The sequence below is a fragment of the Bemisia tabaci genome, chromosome 6 (assembly GCF_918797505.1).
Source record: "Bemisia tabaci chromosome 6, PGI_BMITA_v3".
Classification (NCBI taxonomy): domain Eukaryota; kingdom Metazoa; phylum Arthropoda; class Insecta; order Hemiptera; family Aleyrodidae; genus Bemisia; species Bemisia tabaci.
Genome location: NC_092798.1, coordinates 13,686,303 through 13,713,304, shown reverse-complemented (window position 1 = coordinate 13,713,304; position 27,002 = coordinate 13,686,303). Strand labels below are relative to the sequence as shown.

The 27,002-nt window shown below is 39.2% G+C and overlaps 1 protein-coding gene and 1 long non-coding RNA gene across 4 annotated transcripts in view; both read right to left on the bottom strand.

Annotated features, from left to right (window-relative positions):
• Positions 1-27,002, bottom strand: part of LOC140224841 (uncharacterized) — a 165,358-nt gene that overhangs the window by 65,927 nt on the left and 72,429 nt on the right. The gene's annotated exons all lie outside the window — the stretch shown is intronic.
• LOC109035488 (5-formyltetrahydrofolate cyclo-ligase) lies at positions 14,407-26,964 on the bottom strand. 3 transcript variants are annotated; one of them, XM_072301382.1, is made up of 6 exons: positions 26,553-26,964; positions 25,317-25,426; positions 24,392-24,519; positions 23,774-23,904; positions 17,527-17,642; positions 14,407-14,576 (listed from the first exon to the last, which is right to left on the bottom strand). In XM_072301382.1, exons 1-6 carry the CDS (start codon positions 26,608-26,610, stop codon positions 14,445-14,447), a joined length of 675 nt encoding a protein of 224 aa, XP_072157483.1. In that variant the 5' UTR covers positions 26,611-26,964; the 3' UTR covers positions 14,407-14,444. The 3 variants fall into 3 exon arrangements, with proteins under 3 accessions (XP_072157483.1, XP_072157482.1, XP_072157484.1); XM_072301381.1 differs by lacking the exons at positions 14,407-14,576; positions 17,527-17,642 and adding an exon at positions 21,660-23,252 and having other exon boundaries at positions 26,553-26,737; XM_072301383.1 differs by lacking the exons at positions 14,407-14,576; positions 17,527-17,642 and adding an exon at positions 21,660-23,252 and having other exon boundaries at positions 26,421-26,560.

The window sequence follows — 27,002 nt, the reverse complement described above, 5'->3', positions numbered from 1 at the left end:
ATTTGTGAGTGAACAAATACTTTTCAAAAGTATGATACACAGAGAATTACAAAGGACTTTTAAAATTTAAAAAAATGCTTCAGCCTAGCCCGGATCAGCATGGAACATGTCCATTTTCGGATGAGCCCTGGAATCCATAAGGTGAAATTCATCTCACGGTTCATCAGAATTTTGACATGTGCCCTATACATATATTTATGGCATAAAATTGAATTTTCTTGGCTGTTGGCATTTTTAAAGCAGAAATGAGACTAGTTTTTAGATGAAATCCTTGGATTAGCATTATTCAAATACAAAATTAATTTTTTTTAACAATGTTGACTTAATTGTTTAGTAAAATATTCTTCTCCTGACTTAATTATTTAATAAAATACTATTCTCCTAAGAAAGGAACTTGATTTTTGGGTTGAATTTCTCCTCCTTATGACAAACTGCCCACTGTGTGCAGAAACAGTGTAATTAGTGAGCTGCACAGGCTGGTAGGAGCCTGCGAATGGCTGCGGAAAGCTGCGGAGAGCTGCACGAGCCTACTTGAGGTGACCCGGGGTGGCGGATACCTCCTATCCGCCACTCTTCGCAGGCTCCTGCAGCATTTCCTGGAACTGCCTGACCACCCTGTGCAACCTCATGTGGCGGATGGCTACTCGAGCCTGCGGATACCTGCACCCGCTGCGGATACCTAGCTGTCCGCAGCGGATAGCTCACTTCCACTAGGGGGAGTGTATCACCGAGATTTGAAGACGCTTGTAGCCGAGGTGATACTTTTGCATTTCGGCACAATAAAACCTTTACTTAATTATTGCGAATCACTGCAATTTGACGAGTTAACACGCATGCCGCTTGCAAAGAGCCGGCGATTGCTGACTACCTGCGACACATCCACGGTATTTGACTCTACGTTCACCCTTAATTTGTTTGCCTCATTATTTCATCCAAGATTTTAAGCTGCATCCTCGTTGATCGATTTTTCCAAATTTGATTGAGTATGGAGTTCAATAATTTGGGAACCGCATTGATTTCTAATTTGTATGTATTCCTTATTGTGCTTTATTTAACGCATTATTTTCACTTCGAGAAAAAAAAAAAAGGGAGCAGTTACCATATTCTGGTTAAGAAACGGCACAACCAGAGAGCATGGTAACTATCATCAAAATTATCGTTAAGGTAACAAGATTCTTCCTTATTGTGACAATAATTTTGGTGGAAGTTACCATACTGCCTGGCTGTATCGTTCTTTAACCTGAGTATTATCTGCATTAACCTCGGCAATGAGCCACGCAGAAACCGTTTTCCACTGTTAGAAATTCAAAATTTTTAACATACTAAGGGGCCGAAAAAGGCTCGTCCGCTGTATCACTAACCGTTTAAAGTAGTGCAATGATTGCGGCCCCTCTGACAGGTCCATCGGGATCCTGAGACCGGAGCGGAAGTGGTGGGAGCAGAGGAGGGAGCATGACAAGGACTCGACGTTGAGAAGGAGAGTGGCGTTTCCGGAGTTTTCCGACTTGTCCAATCGCGTTTCATCCTCTGCCGACCCAAGTCGGAGTCAAGATGTTTTCTCTCAAAACTTTCCCCCTCTTGTCATTCCCCCCTTCGCCGATGAGTCGCGAGTGACCACTGAGCTCGAGGATAAGCTTCAAGTTGTAGAAGCGCTCTGGCTAGGGGTGCCAAACCATTTCCCGATGATTTTATACGATGATCCTAACCTTGAGAGACGAACGACGCTCTGCCGGTGTCAATTTTTTTTTTTTTGTGATGGAATACTTTTCCAACACTTAAAAAAAACTCCGGTTCCAGGAGCCGTAATTACGGGCTATATAGCACTACCGTGCGATCCGGTGAGGAGACCGTAAGTCCCCCATTCAGGAGCCGAAGCATCGGCCACTGAGCCGGAAGCTCTTTTTGCTACGGGTTTACAGGCCGTTGTTCCGGCTCCCGCTATATAGCCCGTATTTACGGCTCCTGGAGCTGGATTTTTTTTTTTTTCAGTGAAAGAATGGATTCCGATCCGTGCTAATATCATCACTTCCCGGCCAAAGTATCGCAAGCGCCATGCGACGTTCCAAAATTTCCGCTGCCATTTTATTGTTCTACAGAGAAATTTTTCAACGAAGCTGTCCGAAAATCTCACAGAATTTTCTTCGTGCTGCCGATAAAATTCAGTTAAATTTCCTAACAGATTCAACCAACAATTTCCCTTTAAAAAAATAAAATGGCGGCGGAATTTTTGAAACATCCCATGGCGCTTGTGATACCGGAAAGGGGACGATATTACCCCGTTTTTTTAAGGGACAAAATAGGCTTCAGAGCGAAAAGCACTCTGGTTTTCACTCCGAGATGTTCGACAGAGAGTGCGACGCGTAAAGGTCAATCGTAAGTAGTCGGCTAATTTAAAATTTAAATAATCAGCGTCAGCAATCGCGGCTCGCAAAAGGTGCAAGATTAGCCTAATGAAAATACCGCAAGGATTTCTATCTCCATGAAACTAAAGCTCACCGCAGCGGGTGAAAGTGTAATCGACTGGCGAATAGCGTCAAGAAGGGGCTGAATTATACTTCCCACCATCCAGGATAGCGCGTACCATCCCGACAACCTTTTAGGGGTCCGTAGTTTTTCAAATGAAAGGAGGTTGGCCGACGTAACAAGATTATGGTCGTGAGACAGAGGGTGGGGGGGGGGGATGCGAAAAGTATTACCCTATTAATTTGATTTCTTCTGCTTGCGCGGCACCCGGCACCGGGCAGGTAGTAATTTTAAATAAATGTAGAGAGCGCTGGTGCTTGGAAATCATTCTCGTTGCCGCCCTGTGCCCCACGCTTTTCAGCTCTGGTGTCACTAATGAAAACCTTCCCGCCGCACACTGTTGTAGTTGACTAGAAACTCGGTAAAAACACCAATTTTTAGCACGCTTAAAAAAAAAAAAAAGTTTTCGAAATCTGAATACTTAAATATCTTTCTCACCCTCATCGACTACCTACCCTTATACCTTGAACCATTCTTAAATCCTCACATGATATGTTTAGCTCCTAGGTTCTACTTATTATTACTTAAAAATTAGTATAATTTGTGAGAACTTCATCACATTGAGCGAATTCCGCCAACAAACAATTTTGATCGGTTTTTGAGATCCAATGCCACAATATGCTCCGTTTATTTTCAGCTGTTTGACAAGGTATGGCAGACATAAAGTCAAAGGACTTAATGGCTAAATGTCATATTTACTGCCGCCTTACCGTAAAGAGCAGTGAGTCTAAAACTGAAATTTTTAGATAATGGAATTAGCATAGTTCAAACGGGAAACCTAATTGAATAACCCACATTTTAAAGTAGCTTTTTCATTTCGAATTTCTTAGTTGCAACTAAAACTTGTCCTCCCAAGAAACACAAGAAATTGCCGAGAATAACTTGTCCCAGTTTCAGGAGGAATTTCAGCGGGAGCTTTAGAGGGGAGGTAGTTTGATACCACAGGATAAAGATCTCACATACCATGTTTTGTGAAAGCTGAAAGCTTACTCACTACGGACTTTGCTTTGCTCCAATTTCCCGGCTAGGAATGAGACTTGGAACGCTCAGAGATGAGAGGACGAAAGATTCCAGAAATTCTGACTGCGGTTAGAAAGAGAATTATCAAATTACCTGCGTCAGTGCAATAATTTTATCCTCTGTTTGCTCCATAGAGCATATATTCTACTATTCTCTTTATGATTATTGTAATTATTGCAGTGTCATTTGAGAAAAGAAAAAGTACGCTACTCTTCGTTAGATTCTCTTATGATGTATTTGATTTTACTGCTTCGTGTTCATTTACCGCATAGTTTTGTACGCTATTATTTCGAGTTATACAAACTGAAAAGTCTCGGAATCTTTGCCGCGGTCGAAAATACGTCAAATAATGGAGTTGGGATTACTTTGCAATTATTTTATCTTTTGCTGATACTATTATCCTTGGTATCATTCCATGTCATTCAAATCAATCTATTTTATGAAACATTATAATATTCCACATACTAGATAAAACATATTTTTTTGCGCCGTTTAGACTCCAACTTTAAGTAATTTTAGTAACGCTTTTTCTTTGTATTTTTTGTTTCAGGTAAGTCAATTCCTCGCACAATCAGCACTTTAAACAGGACATACCTATGTATGCTAAAAGGAACTATGTTACACGCAATTTCCTTTTAGCACTGAAGCACTTTTAGCGTCTGAAACATACGTGAGTAAAATAGTCTTTCTGTCATTCATTTATCATATTTATTAGCTATCATTATCATTGTCATCAGCGGACCTCTATCAAAATTGATGGAAGGTGGTAAAAACGCCATCGGAAATCCCGAGAAACAGGGCAAATTTTTTTTTTTTCTTTTTCATGTTGGTACCATAAAGAACCAAAAGCGGCTGCAGAAAGAGTTCTGAACGTGAAAAACAGAAATTCCACATAATTTGTCTCAAAACTTCGCGTGGTAAAAACCCTAATTCTGATAACGGTGTAGCTAATAGTCATGAGTATTAGTTTAACTGTCTACTGAGGATAATTACAACTAGTTTTTGTGGTATTGTACCGTTCAATAATGTGTACCACGTATCAACGCGATATAAATATGATAAAAATACCACTATCGTGGATCATTATGTTTTCACCTATAGTTCGAATCACCATGGAGAATACAAATTTCGTTCGCGAGATTTGAAGATCGAGTCATGGATCTCTGAAGTTTTCAGATCGTGAGTCTGAGAACTTAAGTTCCAGCTGCCGAAGCTTGAATCACAGAAAGCTCACAAAAAGACTCCGAAGTTTCCCCTAAATATATATGTACTTCACTGAGAAAAAACTATGGTTTATAAACCTATTAGAGGTAAATATGGAACACCTATAATAGTCGTAAATAAACTAATGATTCTCGGTCTGTGAACCATACTAAGGTCTCTGTACCTAATTAAGGTACAGAGACCATAACTAAGGTATATGTGCTATTATTATATGTAGAGGTACTACTATTAGTGGTGTTCCATATTTACCACTAATAGGTTTATAAGCCATAGTTTTTTCTCAGTGTTCAGATTTGTGACCCTAACATGGGAAAAGAGACCTCAAGTTAAAGGTTGTACAGTCCGATAAACTTCAGAGATTTGTATGACCTCGGATCTCGTGCATGAAGTTTCTTTCATGAGAACCTGAAACATTAACATCTCTCATGAGAAAATGTTGAGCAGTTTTTACGCCAAAATCATAAAATACTCTTTTTAGAGATGGTACCATGAACATAATCTAAGTTTCCTGGCACCAAGATCCCTACGTCGCGGACGTTCTCTTGTTAAAATACGCAGGTGTAAAACGTTTTTACGTATAAATATCTCTCCCCCACTTCCCCTCCCCTCTATTTCGCCATACAGCGCACTCTGACACTCCAAAGCACACATGTAACATTTGACGGATGCTCTCACCAGATACACCTATTCCCCACTCACCGACCACATCCAAACTCGTGTTCTGCTTAACGGAGGAAAAACGCCGTGTGAAAATTTGAAAGTTGCCACATTTCCCACGATGAAATCTGTATTTTGAAGGAAATCTATGAACTTTTCCGCTTGAAAGTCTCAGATACTTTAGATTAAATTGCGGACGAAATCCTGAAAAAATTTGGGAGACAAATATCCATGATTTTCCAAGAAAATTTACATTTTATTTGAGGGAATTAGCATCGTCTGAGGGCCTTTACGGCGTTCTTCTATAGCTTGGTAGTGTATAGCTTTCCGCTCGACGCGTTAACTCGGGACCACTCGATCATGATCAATCAAGATTTCCAGATTTCTGAATAGCGCACGGAATGTCCAAACCTTTGACTGACGGCCAGACGTTGCAGTTGGAGAGCATGTTTGCGTTTCCTGGCCATCGGGCATTGATGTAAGCTTCGACGTTTGCTCTTTTCTCGACCACGGTTGTTACATTGGAGATGTTAATGCGTGAATATTTGGTGATTGACTGTCATGCGCAAGAAAATACTGCAAGAGCAGTTGAGCGTTGCTAAATTTTCCTCCATGAAATAATCGTTTTCTAGGAAAGTTTTATATTTTTCTTTGGAACTGCAGGGTAAGATTTAATTGGATTCAAACTTTTCCGACAAATCAGTTGAATGAACTTTCGAAATATATCCATATTCTTGCATCGTAGCACTATCCGAATATGATCTGCTCATACAGCTTTTTTGCCAAACGTGGCTGTGTAGTCCATGCCACCTATGAATGGTGGCGCATGTTACGGGTGGACAGTGGGGTGAAGCCGGGTGGAGGGTGGTGGTCTAGACCCCTCGACTGATTTTCCGGTTTTTTTCACTCTGAAATGTTCCCTATTTTTAATTTTCGCCCCTCTACAGTTGGCGCACCATGCATAATCTTAGCAACACCCTCTGATGCTTACTTGGTTTTGAATAATTCCCACGCTTCAAATGTTGCAACGCTCGCCCAGTTCCATGTCTTTGGATAATCTAGGAAACTTGGCAACCGAGCCGTTGCATCATGAATAGCAAGGGTAATATAAAGGATTCATTCGATTCCGATCGACACGTTCCAATAATTTGGCACAATATTGACATTTACGAGCTCGCACTGTTGTCATATTGAGCGGACAGAGCTTTGTAATACTCGGAATAAAATAATAATCTAGGAATAAAAGAAAATGAAATTTTTTTTTTAATTTAACCGATCTGACAGTTGCAGAAAGTAGTTAGCGTATCCAGCATCTCTTTATATTGAACAAATTATCCACTAATTGGATTCGAAAAAAACCGTTTGACTAAGATGAGTAAGCATCTTTTTAATCTAAAAAGAGCACTCACATAAATCAAAGAGCCGTAAAGCTGTGATTTTTCGCGGTGTGGAACTGATGAAACTTTGACTGGTTGTGATTTTACGTCAACGTGGAAATGACTCCTCCACAGCTCTTATGAAACATGTAAAATTAATGGCAGTAATTAATTCACATAGTGAGGGATTTAATTCGCCCCCGACGCACAAAATATTTTACTTCGGAGAACTTCATTCGGGTATTATCGTCGGAGCTCATTCGTCGATCGTGCCTTTCAGAAGGATTTTGCGCCTGCTGAAATGTACCTTGCTATCTTTTGAAGTGTCAGATTCATGAATAATAATTTTGCTCGCGAGGCAGTTTCCCGGACAGTGATCCGGTTAAAACGCCATTAACTTTCTGTACCTGTAAGCTCATCAATGAGAGCTTTGAACCTCCTCAAGTAGCTCCGCGGTGAAAGAGGTCTGGCGTTTTACGCTTTTGAAACTGACTGCGAAAACTTCAATCAGAGCCTTTTAAAATATAAATTCATTGGATGAAAAACTTTTCAACATTAAATATATACTGACATGGTCAGCAAAATGATTACGGACTTGCAATGTCACGATTTCGATGGTCAATCATGAGCTCAGAGAAGGAGAATGAAAATATGCCGAACTTAAAACCGAAAATAAGAATACAGTGAGAGGAAAAAAAAAATTTGATTATTTGTCTCGTAGCACGGTGCTCTACTGCCATGTTAAGGAAGGATGCCGTATGATCCTTCAGACGTTGCAAAATTTCCTCGGACTAATTTAGAATTTCTGGGGAAATCTGCTTATATTATTCATCTAATTTTTTAGAGGGTTTTGTTCGGAGTTAGGTCTGAAGTGTCTGCAAATTCCCAGGAAAAAATGCATTACTCTCTTTAAAAATAAAAATTTCCTAAGTGAAAATTCGGCAACATTCTAGTGTTCATATACGCTGTTTTTCCTCAACACGGCAGTATAGTGGCCGTGCTATTCGGTTTGCCTGAGCCCACTTTCGATTTTCATAACCGTGTTCTTAGTGCGTGCAACGTAGCTCTATCTTCGATTCCAACCTTCAATTTCAGTGTAGGCAACCCGAGCTCTCAAGCGGTCGAATAGTGGTGTCGTCGTGAAATATCACGCTCACTTGGAACACACTCATAATATAGCTTTTTACCAAACGGGAAGAGATTATTCCTTGACACCATGTCAGTTTGTCTTCAATTTTTAGTGGTAGCCAACCACCATCAAGTGAAAAGAATGGGTCTTGCATCTTTATTGGCTACCGCACCAGCCAATGAGGGATAATCGCAAACGCTCTGCTCCCACCAGATGATTGTTTGCTACCGCCAAATAGACAATGCGAGCTCCCACATGGTCGAATAATTATTTATGATCGAGAAATGACGCGCTTACTACGAACGCACTGAGAGACGGTCTTTTCGAGAAGAGGTTACTTTAACGTCATGCCAGTTTGCCTTCAATTTTTAGTGTAGGCAACACGAGCTTCTACTTGGGCGAATACTGCGTTGTCGTCATGCAACTGGAGGGTGTCATGCAGTGGCGTGGCGTGCTGTTCGATACATCGATTAATCTGTTATTTGAACAAATAACAAATAATTGAAAAGGATTGATAAATAGGAGGGTGTTCGCGACGAACACCTTAATAATCGATTCTTTTATTTACCATAGCTTCAAATAGGAAATGAGCGGCGCGGCGCGGCGTGCTACCGGCGCGAACCGCGCACTAACGCCTACAAACCTAAGGGGGATACTTTACGCATTGCGCAATGCTTGAAGTATCCCCTTAGGTTTGTAGGCGCCATTGCGCGTTGTAGTTGGCCAGCCGCACGTCGATCATTCATGCTTCGCTACTGGTGTCATGCTCTACGGTCCTTCGGGATATCCACAGAGTATTATGAAAGGAGACTTCTAAGATTTCCAGGTCGAATCACTCTGGTCCTCAACATTTTATTTAAAGTATTCAAATAAATTCACCATTCATCATTCTTCAAGCGTCTCACAATGCACGCGATTGCTCTCTACTTAAAATCACCAACAAAATAAGAGATCAAGAGAATTTGTTTTCAATTTGCGCTTTCGTCAGAATCCGTGAATACAGCTTAAAGCTGCGAGTTAGTTTAACTAATCGAGCCTTACACGTTGACAAAGGAAAATACGTAAATTCTCATCTGAATGGAACCTTTAAGCTGATTTCATGCGCCTGCAGTCGGTGACCCAATAAGTCCACATTGAATCTTGAGCATGGTTGCGAATTATCAGCGCAAACTTGGATTTTTCCTTCCAGAATCAGGGTAAAATGTGAGGGTCATCTGCGACTTGGCAATCCCCGGTCTTGAAAGTTTCAGCATCTCTTTTAATCAAAATTGGCTTAGCGGAGAGGTCGAACCATACTTACTCCGAAACCGCATCTCGCTGTCGCGATTGCATTTTTTACCCGTGTAAAACGCGGAATTTTTTAGAGACATTAATCGATTCATCGTTTCAACTCCAAGCGGTCGCTTTTTTACCGGAATAATGCGCCTCTTATCCGCCGCGCTAAACGCAGGTTATTCAATTTTGCGGTTGAATAAGGATTAAGAGGGTGGCTTGGTTGCTAGTTTGGAGGAGAAAGATCGCACAATCTTCTGTCCCCAGCCACGGAGACGTATTTCCGTTTTAAGGTTGTAAAATTAACGGCAGTATTAAGGTTTCGTTAGAATATGACTTTTTTGTACGTCGAAAATGTTGCTTACTATTTCCATGTTATTAAAAGAGAAGTCTTAAAAATTCCCACAGTTGCAAATGCGCATAAGCGCATCGAAGCAAAAATATAATTCACGAATAAAAATTTCGCAACGTTGGAAGATCGTTAAGTTCCTCCGTCCGAGTAGCACCAAACAGTTTTCAATGGAAACATTTTCTTTTGACTAATACTAAAATTTCCCTTCTCAAATCCTTAATTAATAATATTTATAATTATTATATTTAAAATGAAATATTAATAATTTCTTTTCCAGGCGGCGAATTTTTTCGCTTGGTCCCGCTATTGGGCTTTGGATTAAATTTCGAATAGGTTTGGACAAAGTCTTCCTTGAACACCGAATATTCGTTTTTGGGTCAGAATAAATCTACTTCAAAACATGGTCGAATCATAATTCTTAACATAAATTCAAACTCATACAAACAACCGTGAAGTATATTGTTTAAATTATTTTAAATCTATGTTTTTCATGCGAACTTTTTGTTAGATTTAATATTACCGTTTTATTGATATTAAAGGGGGAGGGAGGGGGGCATGCTGCGGGTTGTTAGCCGGGAGTTCGGAATGTGCACGAAAGGGGTGATTTTTCTCATATCCTGAGTAAACACACTAGAGGTAAGATATGATTTTCCCTCTGTAAAGTATTCAAGTTAACGGTCATTTGTTCCGATCCTTTAATCTGCCGTGCTAAGGTAAAGCTTCGGATGAAAATTTTAATATTGCCAAATCTCTCTCGATAAAATCTTTATCACTCCGCAAAGTTTTAATTATTTTTCCTTAACATTTTAGATACTGTAGATTCATTCGCGAATTAAATACTCTGTAAAATTTGGAGAAAAAAACTCAAAAAATTCTATTTTTATCGAAGGAAATTTGACAACGCCAGATAGCTCATACGGCATTCTTTCACTGCACAGCAGTAATCTTGTAGCTCATATAAGCTCTTTTTTTGTGCCAATACGACGGTATGATCCCAACAGCTCGCCGTCAAAGTTGCACGCGGGGGTAAAAAATCGGGAAAATCTGCATTCGACGAATGCAGGCTCAGTTTTCACCCCATCGCGGAAACACACTGTGAAAGCGGTGGAGTTAACGGAAGGAAATATTTTCATTATCTCAGGCCTGTTCGGACGGGAAATAACGTTGAGCCCCTTTGATCCCCGCTTTTGAATGATACATACACTCCGACCCGTCCCATAGCTGCCAAGTTGTGCCTTATGAGGGTCATTACACACGGAACGTAATTACGAGAGTCGGGGGCATTTGTCAACGATGACCGTCCTTTTCTGCGGAAGCGGAGCATAAAATGGCGAATTTTTTCATCATTGATCGGGGATTAATATCCAGTCAGAGCGGAGCCACCGACGCACAGTGAATCGAATCAATTAGAGAGGTCGGACATGAAATAGTTGACTAAAACTGCAAATTTGGATGTTATTTCGCCACATTTCAAACTTTAAGGGGTGGTTCAGGACGAAAATTTTCACGAGGAAACCAATAGATGAGCCACTTTTAGAACCTCAAAGTTTTTTTAATAAATGGATTTATAAGCTTTTGAAGTTTCCAAATTTTGTCAGACCTCTCCCATTGGCTCGATCCACTGTGCGACGATGCTAATTTTTTCGGGAAAATCCGCTTATTTTACATCAGCGCTTAATAACGTTCCATAAATCTGGACTACCACCGAGAAATCTTTACACGCCTCTAGCAATATTAATCGTGAATGCTGGACCCTCTCCTAACCCCCTTCTCACAACCCCTCCTCTTCTTTCCCCATTGTTTCGAAATAATGAGCGCAAATCATACCACCAGGTTTGAACCGTCTACCGATACCTACCATCGCCGCTGCTATAGACTATTAACAGGGTGTTCCATGCCTCTCCCCTCCGTTTGATCCAATAAGGGCCCGTTTGTGAAGGGCGTTGGGTAGTTAAGGAGGAGGGAGGGGTTATTTGACTGCTTGAAAAACAGCTTCAGTAGGTGTGCATAATACACACAACACTGTAAATTGGACTCTAAAATTTCCCCTTATCCTTGTAACGCACCCGTAACCTAAATCTGCAGACCCTCCGAGAATATTTGAGACACTTTTCTAATTCCCTTCCTCAAATCAGCGCTTAATGAGGAATTTTGGATGGAAAATCGCCATCTCGCATCGATTTTGCATCAAAGATGTTTCGAAAAATCGGCACTACACGCACACTTTGGCGTTAAATAATGCAGCCCTGAACGCCCTATTCCCCCTATAACGCGCCCGTAACGCAAGGTCTGAACCCTCTTTCCCGCAGAGTGTTACATATTTTTCATGAAGGCCCTGTACAGAAAGATGAGAGACCGTCTGATTATTTGCGGCCTGTTTAATATTTGCGCACTGGGAAAAAAGCACATTAGATCTTGAGTCCAGACTCTTAAAAACATCGACAAGAAAAAGTACTCTTGATTCAATCAGAATCTAGCTTAAATCAAGAACCAAGCCTCTTAATTTAAGCGGATTTTGTTTTGATTCAAGCAAAAATCCGATTGAATCAAGAGTATTTTTTCTCGTCAATGTTTTCAAGAGTCTGGACTCTGGATCCAATGTGTTTTTCTTTCCAGTGCGGGCAAAAAAAAATCAAAATCCCTCATCGAGAAAATTTCGATTGAGCTTTGTTCTCATTCCGATAGAGCAGAGGCTGGCCTGCATTGCAACACTGCTTCCTCTACCTTTCCGGAAGATATCGTGGTCCAGTTCTGTCACAAGTAGATTAGTGCCTTCCATCCCCTCCCCAAATGACCCCTCTGAAACATCCTGCAAACGCTTGCTTTGTTTCATGCCTCGTTAAGCCCTGCTCCTTCGGCCTTTCGAATCGCCAAAACGCGAGCGTCCGCGATCCCTTTGCACCCGAGCATACAGGTTCGGTCCTTTCCGCAAAAGGCTTTCAGTGATCACTGAGAAAAGGAAGAATGGCTGCGATAATCCAACGACGATGTGTTTGGTACAGCGTGCTTTCGAATAGTTGACATCAATTTTAACGATACTGGAATCTTGGGCAAAGTTTGATACTATTACCCCTATCTCCGTCTTAAAATCATGAAATCTGGAGCTGTGCACCTAGAATATGTTGTGGATTGTTACGTCATCATTTTGTTTCCTCAATGGACTAGTTGCGCTTGCTGAATCGTGTTTTGATGCATAATCCTCTCAATCTACTAAAACTATTAAGATCTGTTCAAAAAGCATGTTTCTACGGTAAAAATCAACCGAGATATCGCGCTTTGAAAAATTCGGTATATGACGTTATCCACCGCGGTTGTAACAATTGTAACATCCTTGGTTTCTTTCACCATAGTTTTATCCAAGTTTCGTAGTGAATAACCAATGCAAACGCGTGTCTCTCCGTGACTGATGATTTTATAAGGTGGAAGAAACCAAGGGTACGTGGAGAGGTGTTGTTTGGACAAATCTTATTATTAAGAACAGCTAATCTATAATCATTAAACATCGAACCACGATTCTATGACCAGTGCAATTGACCCATTGATCTTGACTAATCACTCTCCTCAGAAGAATATATACCCTTTCGCCCTGAGGCCCCTTGGCCTATGGTATTGGTGACGAATAATGAGAAGTCCAACTGCATTTTGCAATAATAAGGAATCGTTTTCTTCATATCTGCGGAGGGATCCTAATGGCGGCCGTATTTACTATTTTAAAGACTTCATTTTTTATCTAGAAATATCAGCACCTTATTACAAACTGCATTCCCTTTTAATCGTACGATTGACAGTTTATTTATTTATTTATTTATTTTCTTTTTTCGGAAGAGGGGGGCGCGCGCACGTGTGTGTGTCGCGCAAGATGGTTTTAAAATTTAGCAAAACCCGTATCCGTAAAGTCGTACGCTTATGGCGTAGCTAATTTTACAAACCCGGCAACCCCGCAACTGTCAACATCACACAGGTGCGAAATCATAATAAAATATCGATGCTTTTATCAACATAATTAACGAGTCCTCATAATCGTTCATTCCTTCCTTTTTTTCCGTTTCATCCAATTTTTTACCCCGTACCCCCGGAGAATTCCCGATAAACCTGACACATTTAAATAATGAGCGTGTGGCGCGATTTTTTAGATTTCATTGTAGTTCGCCGCATTCAGGTCACGCGATTTTAATTTCTCCCGCATTTTTTCATTCCCTCTCTCCGGCGCTCGCTACGATCGCGACCGTTGGACTACTCCGAATCTGATAAGGCGAGACTCGGGCAGGTAATTGCTTAATTTTAATCAAAGAATATTAATCCTTGTCTGGATGTGTTTTGCATACGTATAATCAAACATCCTCTCTTTTTTTTATCTTGCCATGAAATCAGAACGACGTAAAAGGCGACAAAAAAGTCACACTGAAAAGGCGTGTTTTTTCCAATCAATCTCTTATTAAAGGAAGATAAATTCAATCTCACCGAGCGTTATGAACTGAGAATTCATCAAGTTAGCGATCAACTCAATCATTCTTGGAAGTGACACCTGAAATTTGAATGCCCTCAGGAGGCTCAGGACTCGTATCGTCGCTCCTCTGACGTGTGGGGCGTATCTCGATTTTCGCATGAGCCCTGTTCTCCGTATAGCTCTATGCTTTCCGGAGCACATGTGGATATAGAGATACACCCTTACATCAGAGAAGCGACGTTATGTAAGCGCTAGGATACTTCAAAACCATCGATGAGGTAAAATATCTGTATGCATTTTCTTTTCTCTAGAAGCGCAGAGTGCACTGGAAAAAAAAAAACACATTGGATCTAGAGTCCAGACTCTTGAAAACATTGACAAGAAAAGAGCACGTTATAGAGCATATGTGAGGCAAGGGTAAATAATCCAAAATTTAGATCTTGCTTACCAAGGAATGAACACGTGTTTTCCATCCTTCAACATTTCCTTGAAAATCTCGATTGTGTCCGGCTGGTCTGGTCTGCTTAAATAAATTCCTATTCTGTCTGCTGCTCTATACTGTGGTAGTTCAAAGAACTGAAAAACACCCAATTAATATAATGTAGAGTGCAATACTTTTTAAACGGCGAAAACTTTTAAGGTACTTTCATAGGATCAGGTCAGTTCGTGGTTCAATTGGATTTTGCCATTGAGATCTAATATCTCTATTTCATTTTTAAACAACTTATCGACGGCGTAAGTCAGCAACCACGTATTTCGTTTGCAGTGTTCGAAAATATTCGCCTCTATATTATTTTTTAAAGGAGAACAAATTGACATCACACCTTTTTTTTTTTTTTTTTTTAAATCAAGTTATTTTATTACGGTCATTATTTTACAGGGAGAAACTATGGTGGACAGGCCATAGCCCGAAGGAACATCATACCTTGAATTTTTTGCCGAATTTTCTTCGCACAGAGAAGAAAAATCGCGGCAGTTTTTATGAATTACCGTTGAGCAGTTTTCCGTATAAATTACAAAGTATGACAGGAAGTCTATGACATCGCAAACTGAGATACGTGGTTGCACTGGAAAACAAGCAGTGAACTCCAACACAATGTGTTGATAAGGCGCGTCATTAACTCGCACATATCAACCCCTTTAGTTTTCATTTACAGAGATTTCAAAAAAGGCAAGCAGCACAACAGGAGAATTCACGATCCAACACTGCAAGGTCAACGACGCACCTTGACGAGACCGTGTATTGTGAATCTAGAAAGCTATTCGAACAAATTTAAGTTTTTTGATCCGCCTCAAGCAAAATCTTATCAGATTCTTGAGGAAAAGTGCTACGGAAAAATTTAAGCGAAGAAAGGAAAAATTCTGTCGAATTCCTAGAAGATAAAGTCGATTTAAAGGTATTTTGGGGCTAAAATACCCAAATCACCGGTATTATAAATCCCGTTATATTATTGAAAAGAAATTGACTCGATATAAATGCAATTGTATTAAATATGTCTTGATTTTGTTATTTTAAACGTCTTTTCATGCAAAGAAGCTCAACCATGTCCATGCTTTATTCATTCATGAATTGAAAGTAAGCAATCCACATCTCGAAAATCTACCGATTTGCCGTAAAAAATCGCAGAAACTTGATATACCAGGTCGATGTACCCACTCTTTGAATTTACCAATCAATTTAGTGAGTGCACGTAGGTATGTGAAAGTCAAAATGCTATAGTCATTTTGGGTGCATTCATTTTTCATGAAACAATTGTAAGTAATTTCAATCCCGAAAAACCATAAATTTTCCGTATAAAATCGAAAAAATCAAAATATGTCGACTCCCTGACGTGAAAATTGAATTCTACGTGTGAAAATACTTATGTATCGATATGCTGAACAGAATGCCCGCCTCTCCTCGTAATGTACAAACCGTTCCTATACTCATCTTAAAATTGTTCTCAGAGCTTTGTGTTATTATCAGCTTCCATTTAAACCCCGGTTTGATGGCCGAATCGGCTGCCCAAAAAGCAAGCCATTTTTGAAGGGCTCTATGAGAAATTCGTGATATTATCAGCTCTCAGGAAATCACCTCATGGGTAAAATTGCTGATATAAATCGAGTGCTTAAAATAATCGTATTCAAGAAACTAAGGCATTAAACTATGGAGTCAATTTCGTTTTAATAATATAACGGGATTTACTTGTCTTCAGGTCAAAACTCATACAAGGAAGCCCCTTGCAAGAGGCTAATTTTTTGTAATTTCACTCAATTTTTTCTCCTTTTTATAATTGAATTGCTTGTCACATTCTGAGGTCAATCATATTAAATTGTAATTTATACATTCCCCCCCCCCCCTTCATTTTATTTTTTGTTTGGAGAAGTCTTGTTGATTTCTTCGGATTTCGAATACTGTAACTTCTCTTCTATTTGGCCGATTTTTATGAATGAGACCTCTTTTAATTCGTGTTTTAACGGAGAGTAAGGAAAAAATTGCTAAAAACTCGCGAAACAATTTTTTTTGAAAATTGGACGAATCCTAGCGTGACGGTGAAATGGTTAATGAAGCGTAAGTAATTGGGCGAGGGGCTGAGGATCCCGGCATCGCTTGGCAACCGTCATTAGCTATTGTTCGTCGAGACGCCGACGCAGTGAGCAGGAGCGTGGGAAAGAGAGGGGTAAGTGGATTCCTGTATGAGCCACGTTTAGCTAATGGTCTAATGAGTCTCGAGGCTCATCACAGATTGCACTTACACAGATTGCACTATCAGAGCACGGGTACCAACTTTTGGAAATTATAACCGAGGTTACAGATCTGTCAAAGCAACGTTTTGAACAAAACGGAGGAGTTAAATTCTCATTTCGAGAGTGCCGACCTGCTCAGCCATCCTCGAATCAATTCGCTTGATTCTGCTTATATATGCATATTTTAAATCAGCGCGTCGCATTCTTAGGCTTTTTTTGAAAAAACCAAGTAACGTAGACTCTTGGTATTCACTGCACATAAACTAATGAGCCCCAGAATGAGAAACAACTTTAAATCATAATTATTGATGGATAAATAAACTTTTTACACGCTTTGGAAAATCTCAGAAGTTCGCGGTAGTCACTTTTCGGTAAGGAACTAAGGGACTCGGTTATTGTATCGAGCAGGGTTCGAAACGATCGCAAAGGCGGTATACTACGTATACGCGCCAAAAAACACATTGGATCTAGAATCCAGACTCTTAAAAACATAGACAAGAAAAAGTACTCTTCAATCGGATTTTTGCTTGAATCAAGAACTAAGCCTCTTAATTTGAGCGGATTTCCTTTTGATTTAAGCTTAAATCTCATTGAATCAAGAGTATTTTTTCTTGTCAATGTTTTCAAGAGTCTGGACTCTAGATACAATGTTTTTTTTTCCAGTGTGCGGACTTACACCGTCGATATATACTTCTGGTTTTTCCATGCAGCTAATCACTTAAATGAAACTCTCGTGAGAGGTCGATTAATATTCGTCAACTTTTCAATCGGACTTTAAGCGTGTGTTTTCTTGACTAACCTGTTTCCGAATAGATTGATTTTCGAAAAACTTTTCCACTTTACTCATTTTGTCGAACTTGCAATCCAACTCTGCCATAATTCTCAGCCTTTCTGTTGATATTCTACCAGACTGGGCTGAAACAAAAACCGACGAGAATGAAGGTGCTCCGTTTCCGTGATATATTTGTCAAATTTTTGTGAGGAGTGATGGATCTAGCTAGATATGGGAAGGGCAATCGGAGGACAAACTTTGAAATTTGAAAAAAATTACTGCATTTCCAACCCTATAACTCTCTCTGCCTAACTTAAACTACGTTTTTAGTGACTTGAATAAGAAGGAAAAGCGATTCCGAATTTCGGCTCCTTTCATTTGAACCACGGTGAGCAGAAAGGAAGACAGCTACATCAACTATTGCCAAATTTAATTTGGCTATTTAATTTTTTACGTAAGTCGTTTGTGCGGATTTCTTTGAAAATGTCAAGGAATTTTCTTTGTTCCATCCCGAAAATTTATTGAAATTTGCACAAAAATCCGCACAACCGTTTTCATATTGCCCAATTAAATTTGGCAGTACTTGATGTGGTTTGGTTCCTTCCTGCTTCACACGGTCTATTCATACCTGTCAATAGTTGCATATATTGTGTCAGAATCGCTTGTAAAAATTAAGCTCAAATTTTGCAGAATTTAGCACAATTTCAGGCCTAAAATTCATGCCTCTCGTGCAAAAGAACTTTGGTAGTGATAGAGACAATATGTCTAGCTCGATCATCGATTTACTACGTATATGTACCCCCAAATTTTTACCTAAGTATCAATATAGTCGTGTATCCATACTTGCATTTCCTAGAATTGAAGGAGAAACATAAAAAATGCACAGCACTTAGGATTTAGAGTGAATTTAAAGTAGTTTTCATTCACGACTGATGTGTCCTTTTGTCATAAAAAAACACGGGCAAAGAGTGCCAAGGGTCATGCTCTAAAATTGTGGTACTGTCACAATTTGTTGGATGATGTGGATTTTACCATTTAATTGTGGCTTACCTTACCTACCGCATCTTCAGTTGGGGGAGTACCGCAACATTTTGATCATTAACCTATTTTATTTGGGTGCCACCATAATGAATTGGAAATGTCCATATCATCCAACAACCCCGTGCCCCCCCCCCCTCCCCCCTCCCCCGGTGATGTAGTTTGAATGGACCACTAGACAAGGTACGAATTTCAACATTCTGATACATGTTTCTTAACCAAAATTTCACGTAAAACACGATGGGCACAACGAAAGTTACCGATATCAACTCCTTACGAAGATATTTAATGATTCTTGATGCGTGAATTCAAACTACCCGCTCATGAAAACTCAATGCTCTACGTGACTCACATCGCGCACTAAACGTTATCATGACAGTTTCTGCGATATAAAAATCTGGCAACCTCAATCTAGACGCTTTGGCTCAGCTATTACAAATAGCTTATAGTTTGAACAACACATGGTGGGAAATGAACATTGTTCGATTGAGGAGCTTGCTGAAACCTTTGTAGTGCGCGATTTGACTCACTTAGAGCTTTGAGTTTCTTGTGAGCGGGCAGTTCAAATTCCTCGTAACCAATGTGAAATAAAATCGTTCATATCCTCGTTAGGAGTTGGTTTCAGTAATTTTCGTTGTACGAATCGTGTTCTACGTGAAATTCTGGTTAAGATACATGTATCAGATTGCTTAAATTCGTACCTTGTCTAGTGGTCCATTTCCAGACGGTAATATGTTGGCAGAAGGCTGACCTGAATGGTAACGTAAAAATGATCTACAATGATAATTCAGATCGACCATATTTTACTTCCTTGCAATTTCAACATCTTGGAATAAAATCTTCCGATAACGTGCGTATAATTTCACCGTGGACGAAAAAGTTCACTATGCTGTTGGCAAGATGAATAATTATGCGGCCGGTTTCGCTCTTTAATTGTTAATGAAACAGTATGACTGGCTCTCCCTTGTGACTCTCAGTGATCCATGAATTCAGCTACTTAGATTTCATCACAAATATCTTTATCTATTCCGCAAATATATGCGGGTCTTTGCTATTCTTGGTAAACGCTAAAATCCGAAGCATGGAATTGAAATAAATCAGACTAACAATAAGTAAAATGCGAAAGAAAATAAATAAACAAACCTTTAAAAACGACGTGTATGTAAATGATCATAACAGTTAGCACTTTCATGGTTTCAACTATTTAAGACGGAGGCGCAGAAAGGTACTCTCGAGTATTACGTCACCAGTTCTTTCACGATTCATCACGCGTTACAATTGTTCATTTCTGCATGATCCTTCATACACCCAGTTGAAATATCCCATTCAATAAAATCTAAAAAAAACTTGCACACTATTTTTTTCCACTGAAGATTGGAACTAGGTTGAGTCCATAGAACTTAAAGCATTTTCACCTTCGTTTGCTGCAATTTTTCAGTTCGAAAATGATTGTATATGCATTGAAGTAAGTATGATCGCGAAAGAAATGGAACTTTATTTACCGCGTTAAAGATAATGTTAACAATCTCAACAAAAAAAAATAAAGTTATTTTCTCACTTCGACTGAGCCTCAAGCTGTACTTTAACTCAGAAACAGATCAACAATTCACGTCACACCCTCGCGCATGTCTTCTCACGCCCGCCACTCTGAATTTATGATTTGTACCGCACTGAGGAACCACTATTTCTGGCTTACCCCTCGAAAAAATAATTCCCCTCACACGGCACTCATGTCGTTTTTGAAATGAACCAATAACAAGAGTTCCCTTTTGCCCATGAAAATGATGCATTAAATTGGTGACGCGGAGTCAAATGTGACAACAGCAGGGAACCGGGCATACTGAAGCCACTGACGTTTGATTACATCGATAGATAAACTAATGATCAAGCATAGACGATTGAATGAAGTTTTAAGACAGAATTTTGAGAGAGGTAGAAGTACAAATGACAAAGAAGTGCAAGTGTCAAACCCGAAAGTATCATAATGACGATAATATTCCGCAGTTGTCCATTTTAAAAAATATACTTTAATTTAAATGAATTTCAATGAAAACATTGTTAACAGCTTAAAAATTCTAAAATATTTTTAAAATTCATCCAAATTAGGACATGTTTCTACGTATTTTTATATGGTGGGTGTATCACGATGTTTCCAGCGGTCCGGAAAATTTGAAAAGTCAAGGAAAGTCATGGCAGTTATTGCAACCGGAAAAAGTCATGGAAAGTCAGCAGTGGCAAGCTTGCTTTGCGATACATCGATTGATCTGCGATTTAAACCCATGAAAAAGGATCGATATACAGGGTGTTTGCAACGAACACCTTAATAATCGATTCTTTACCGAAGCTTCAAATGGGGAAATATCTATAATCGATCACCTACACCACGCCACTGAAAGTCTGGGTACTTATTTAGGAAGAGTCAAGGGAAGTCGGGATATTCATAAGAAAAGTCAGGGAATTTTTCGAGCAGCGTTTAGCAGCAGCTACCGTGCATGAAAGGGAAATACATTTTTGTGGAAATTTTGTTCGAAGGTTAGGAAAAGTCGAAGAGTGCGACAATTTTGGAGTAAGAGAAAAGCAAGCAAAAGTTTGTGAATCTTGAAAAATGAAAATATTATTGAAACTTTGGTATTAGATTTATTTAAGGCCTTGTCTCCACGAGCCGTTTCACGAGATTCGTCCCAGGGAAAAATCCCACTTTCGAAGTTGGTAAAAATATTGAGTTAATCGATATTTTTCCCTGTACCAAGTATGGTACTTGTACCCCTAGGATCCACTGACAATGAGAGAAGAAGAAGAAGTGAAAACGAATTGAGCGATATTTTATTCATTACTACATTTTCAATGTTTGTTTGGTTAAAATAATGTGTCTAATTGTCAATTGAGTGCAATTATTATTTTAATCCCGGTTAAATACTCGATTTTAACTAATTTATCTTCCCGCGCAAACTAGTCGCAGGACTGTATGAGCCCCGTCCCGTGGAGACGGTAACTGGGAAAAATCCCAGAAGTTTCATTCCTGCGATTCGAACTTGGGACAAATCCCATGAAAACGTCCCGTGGAGACAAGGCCTGAGTATTCTTAGATAATTGCGAGGAAATGTGAGAGAAAAATTGTTAAGTTTCATATGTGAATTATCTTTCATATTTTTGAACACAACATCTTAACATTTAAAAAGGCGTAGCTATATCATTATCTCCTAAATTGCGCATAAAATAACTCGCTTTTGAAATATTTTAACCATGCGATATGTAGAAATTGGAGTTGCAAACTTATGAATATACGTCGATGGAAATTTTGTTTCGTTGAAATTAGGTATTTTTTTGCTCTCCCTAATGGAGATGTTGCATGTGTGAGGGATTTGCGATTTGACTGTTAATTCTTATGTAAAAGTTCGCGAGAAACACGATGGTGCCACTGGTTTTCTCTGAAATCATCTCCCAAGCACAAAAAAAGCTCTCAAAGTGAGGCCCAAATGGAGGGGATATCCCGCCCTACCCTGAGAGTCCACCTCTACATCAAAACAAACTCTCCATGCAAAGATAGGAAGCAAATACATTAGCAGGGTTGCCGTGTTTTCAGTTTTGGAGTCCCCAAATGAAGTGGCAGCCCTGTCAATGTATTTGCTCCCTATCTTTGAATGGAGAGTTTGTCTTGATGTAGAGGTGGACTCTCAGGATAGCGTGGGATATCCCCTCCATTTTGGCCTCACTTTGAGAGCTTTTTTGACCTTGGGAGATGATTTCAGAGAAAACCAGTGGCACCATCGTGTTTCTCGCGAACTTTTACATAAGAAACAACTGTCAAATTGCAAATCCCTCACACATGCAACATCTCCATTATGGTAGCAAGTCATGGGTCCTACTTCTAGTCAATCATTTGCCACGTATGTTGAGTTGTTTCTAAGTGTAGGGCGAGAAATAAATAATGAGCAAATACTATGGACTGACGACAATATCTGCATCAACATTATTTTCGGTGACGGGAATATCAGGAAGACCTAGTTGCCTATGAACAATTGGACCGCGTTAAACAGAAAGGACCCAAGCCACATCAGCTATTGCTAAATTCAATCGGCTAATTAAATTTTATACATGAAAACAGTTGTGCGGATTTTCGTGCAAATTTCAGTGAATTTTCTCCATAGTACGAAGCATATTCCTTAGCATTTTCAAAGGGATCCGCACAAACGTTTTCTCGTAAAAAATTAAATTGCCCAGTTAAAATTGGCAATAGCTGATGTGGCTTGGTTCCTGTCTGTTAAAACGCGGTCCAATTCTGACAATATCTGCATTAATATCGTATCAAAAGGTTGGATTTGTTTGGTTTGGATTCCCCAGGGTGGGATGAGTGAATCGGGGTGAAAAACTAGTGTAACCCGATTTCACTTACCTATTATTAATTCATCGTGAACCTCATAATTTCTATCTACTATAATTCCTTGGTGCACGGGACCTTTCAAATCCCCGATCCAAATTCTCTTCATGCGCATGCAAAACAATGTCAACTGTTATGTCCGGACGCTGCATGTCCTCGTTGAACTGAGGGATAGCGTCGACAATTTGGTGCTTCCATGCCAATCCAATGACTGTAGTATTGGGACACAATTTTCGGAGTCTCATGACGTACTTTTCAAAAATTGCACTCCGATCACCAAGTCGGCGACCAGTCTCAGTAAATGCGAATCCAGTTATGAGTAGCAAATCCAGACCACCTGAGACACACAGTAAATAAAATAATATACATGGCGTGTAAGGCCTCGTCTCCACGAGCCGTTTCACGAGATTTGTCCCAGGGAAAAATCCCACTTACGAAGTTGGGAAAAATATTGAGTTAATCAATATTTTTCCCAGTACCAAGTATGGTACTTGTACCCCTAGGACCTACTGAGAGAAGAGGAAGAAGTGAAAACGAATTGTGCGATATTTTATTCATTACTACATTGTTAATGTTTGTTTAGTTAAAATAATGTGTCTAATTGTCAATTGAGTGCAATTATTATTTTAATCCCGGTTAAATACTCGACTTTAACCAATTTATCTTCCCGCGAAAACTAGTCGCAGGACTGTATGAGCCCCGTCCCGTGGAGACGGTAACTGGGGAAAATCCCAGAAGTTTCATTCCTGCGATTCGAACTTGGGACAAATCCCATGAAAACGCCCCGTGGAGACAAGGCCTAAGGTCGATGGCAGTTGTTTGATCGGTTCAGTTAGTTGATGACACACGACAACTAACCAGTTTCCAGGGCACTTTGCTGTGGATCACATACGTCCGGCGGTTTAAATGCGCTAGTGTTCGGATGGAGCTCGTTTAAATCGGTCTTTCCATCATACAGCACCATATCTATATCGTCATTAGTTATTCGCCTAAAAATAAAAATAATTACGATATAAATATAAATCACTAAAAATAGGTTACCTCCAGAAAATATTTTCTTTTGTCCTAATTTTTCATTTTTTATAGAAGCAAATCATCATAACCATTTGAAAGTGTCTATTACCGAAGTTATGCTGGTGATGGTCAAAATTGTCCCTCTTTAATCCTATGCTGAAGACCCCTTTAAACCTCCCTTTATCACCATGTCAAGCAAATGGGGCCCTCTAAAGTAAGGAGTTTTTATATAACGCCATTGAATACGGTCCTAAGTCTTAAATTCTAGGATTTCTAGATACATTTGCAATCCGATGTTCTTTTAACTGCCTATCAACATTATTGATATTCCCCGCTCTAGAAGATCTATTCAAAAATTATATTTCGTTTGAGTAAATTATTTATGGAAATTGCAGCTCATGAAACTGCTCTACGCGTTTACAGAGTATCAAGGTTCTATTGACCTGCAGCGCTAAGACTTACTTTGGTATGAAGACTTTTTTGTTTTCTTGTACCATTTTTTTCACTATTTCAATCGTATCAACTTGCTCTGGCCTACTCAGATAGGTGCCTACTCTGAGTGAATCTTTGTATCTCTGCATTTCGAAAAGCTGGAATGAAACGGAGAGTTCCTTTAACAAAATTTCACACAGTGTCTAGATGCGGGCATGATCCTGGATTCTTCTCTCTTGCAAGAGTTCGTATGAAAAACATAGAAACCAGATATTGTGGAATGTTTCAGTTTATCAATTTTAATTTTGAAAATCTTAAGGTTTAGGTTCCAAAAAAGTTCCATGGAGTCAGTTCGCCTTTTAAATCCTTCCGTAATCTTCTAATAAATTTTGGTAGTGACTGCTGTACGGTCATATTTTGATGTGAACACTTCATTCAAAGGAATGAAACGTGTTTTAGCGGCCATTTTGGCAAACAAAAACACGTATATATGTTTTTTTTTTTTTTTAAATCAAGTACATCGTTCATTCAACTACAAGTATTTTCAATGAAATTAGCGAAAATCAGAAAAAATCAGACAAAAAAAAGGTTATGAGGCTGTAAACATTGCAACCCACCAATAATGACCTTGACCATCGTGAAATTTAAAAGCTGAAAATGAAGCTTAATACATTGACTTACACAATTTTAACTGTCATAATTCGTTTAAAACACTTATTTGCCGTCAGAATAGGTGACATGTGAGATGTTCCTATAACACATTTTACAAATAAAATGTTCATGACTGGAATTGGCCACTTTTCGTAGATTTGCCCTATGGCTTATCGGTTCGACAGGTTTAAGAGAGGTATGCTAAATGTGGCCCCAGGTATTCCAATCTACACTTTCATAGCACACAATTTTGTCTATTTTCATCTTTCATGCGATTTCAACGTTCTATTAAGTAGATGCTCACCTTTTCCCTGATTTCTTTGCTCTCTTGGTCTTTTTGCTCTTGAGTATTGGCCTCGGTTTGCATAGCGATTAACATACGCATAGCCTTTCTATCCATTGTTGTTGATATGGCTAAGCAATAAATACACATTTTGAAATTATAAATGCGAACTAATACTAGTACTAGTACTCACTGCTGGCTAGCAAGCGACACCTCTAAACTGTGTCTAGGTGTGTACCCCTAAATTTTTTTAGACGAGCATCTCTGTCGGAAGCTTCGACCACACACTTTGACATTTAGCTCTTTTAATACAATGGCGGAAGTGCGCAGTACGCCATCTCCTTAAATATCTAGTTGTGGTAACATTAGCAATCTTGATCTTCAGATCAATATGCTTCGTCAATGTATCTGGGTAAAATCTCGGAAAAGACAACGCTCCCACCAGCTTACATTTGAAAACATGATTTGAAATTGCAGATTGCAAAATGGATTGCATTTTGCAAAAAGGAACCACTAGCATTGCAATGATGCTAAGATTGTGCAACTTCATCTTTTGCAATGAAATTGCGGAAATCGTGAAAAACTATGAAATTTAGATGGTAATTTTTGTCTTAGAACAGCTTTCAGCGAGTTAAATAGAAACTATGAATGGATAATCGGGTTTTTCCTCGAAGACAAAAGAAGTTGCACAATCTTAGCAACATTGCAATGCTAGTGGTTCCTTTTTGCAAAATGCAATCCAAATGCAGGTAGTCTAACATTACGCACAATGCACTATATATTCACGCGATCGTATGACATGCTGCTTAAATTTGGAGTCTGTTCTGGAGTCTTCAGATGACTCTCATGTGATGTTTTTTTCTTGTTTAAAAAACATCACATGAGCTCGAAAAGAGCTTTTGATTTTAGTGCATCCTTATTTTCGGGTATTAATAGGAAAAATCGGCTTAATCTAGGAGCAGGAATTTAACAACATTCAACATTCATTCGAGCAATATTCTTCTCAATTCGACAGGTGCAACCGAGATCTATAAACATTTTTACTGCCTTTTATCGAACTTAGGAAGGCTGAGTTTTCAGCCGAAACGTTTTGGTGTTATTTGTGTGAAAAAAAATCCTTCTTACCCGCCGTTTAAATTGTTTATTGTTGTACACATCTTGTCACGGGCTGCGAAGCATCATACATATCTCATGGTGTTTTAAGTATCTAACAGGAGGAAAATTTAACGTTCAAGTAACTGGAAAAAATATACGCACCTCTGTTGACAATGTCTAGGGAGAAAGAAAGGAAATACATCGTACTCGTCACCAACATATTGGTTAACTTTGCCGGTATAACAATGGTCTCACAGGTCGAACATAATAAAAACTGAATACGTAATTTTGACCTAGTTGTTCAAAAAACAGACAAGGAGTATGAACTCTACTTCCAAGCATAGCTCTTGAAATTTTGTTTAAGTTTCCCTCGCCCCTTCTCTCAGGAGTTAAAAGTTGCCCGATTGCAGTGTTATTGTGGTTTAAAAAGGAAAACTCAATCAAACCCACGACCGTAATTGTATTGGAAATTTCTCTAAATTATAGAACAAAATAAATACTCTGATGCAGGAACCTGGAGTTATAACCACGTCTCTCAAGGCAATATCTATCGAGTTTTTATTTATTGTTCTTATACACAAATAGTTCAAAAACATTGCTAAGTTTGACAAC

What these genes read in the sequence shown, in the direction of transcription:
- LOC109035488 (XM_072301381.1), bottom strand. Translation starts at nt 26,610, where the DNA reads ATGTTGGTGACGAGTACGATGTATTTCCTTTCTTTCTCCCTAGACATT. An exon ending in CCTAGACATTGTCAACAGAG is followed by an intron (nt 25,427 to 26,552) that starts GTGCGTATATTT and finishes TTTATTGCTTAG; the next exon opens with CCATATCAACAACAATGGAT. An exon ending in GCAAAGAAATCAGGGAAAAG is followed by an intron (nt 24,520 to 25,316) that starts GTGAGCATCTAC and finishes GTTTCATTCCAG; the next exon opens with CTTTTCGAAATGCAGAGATA.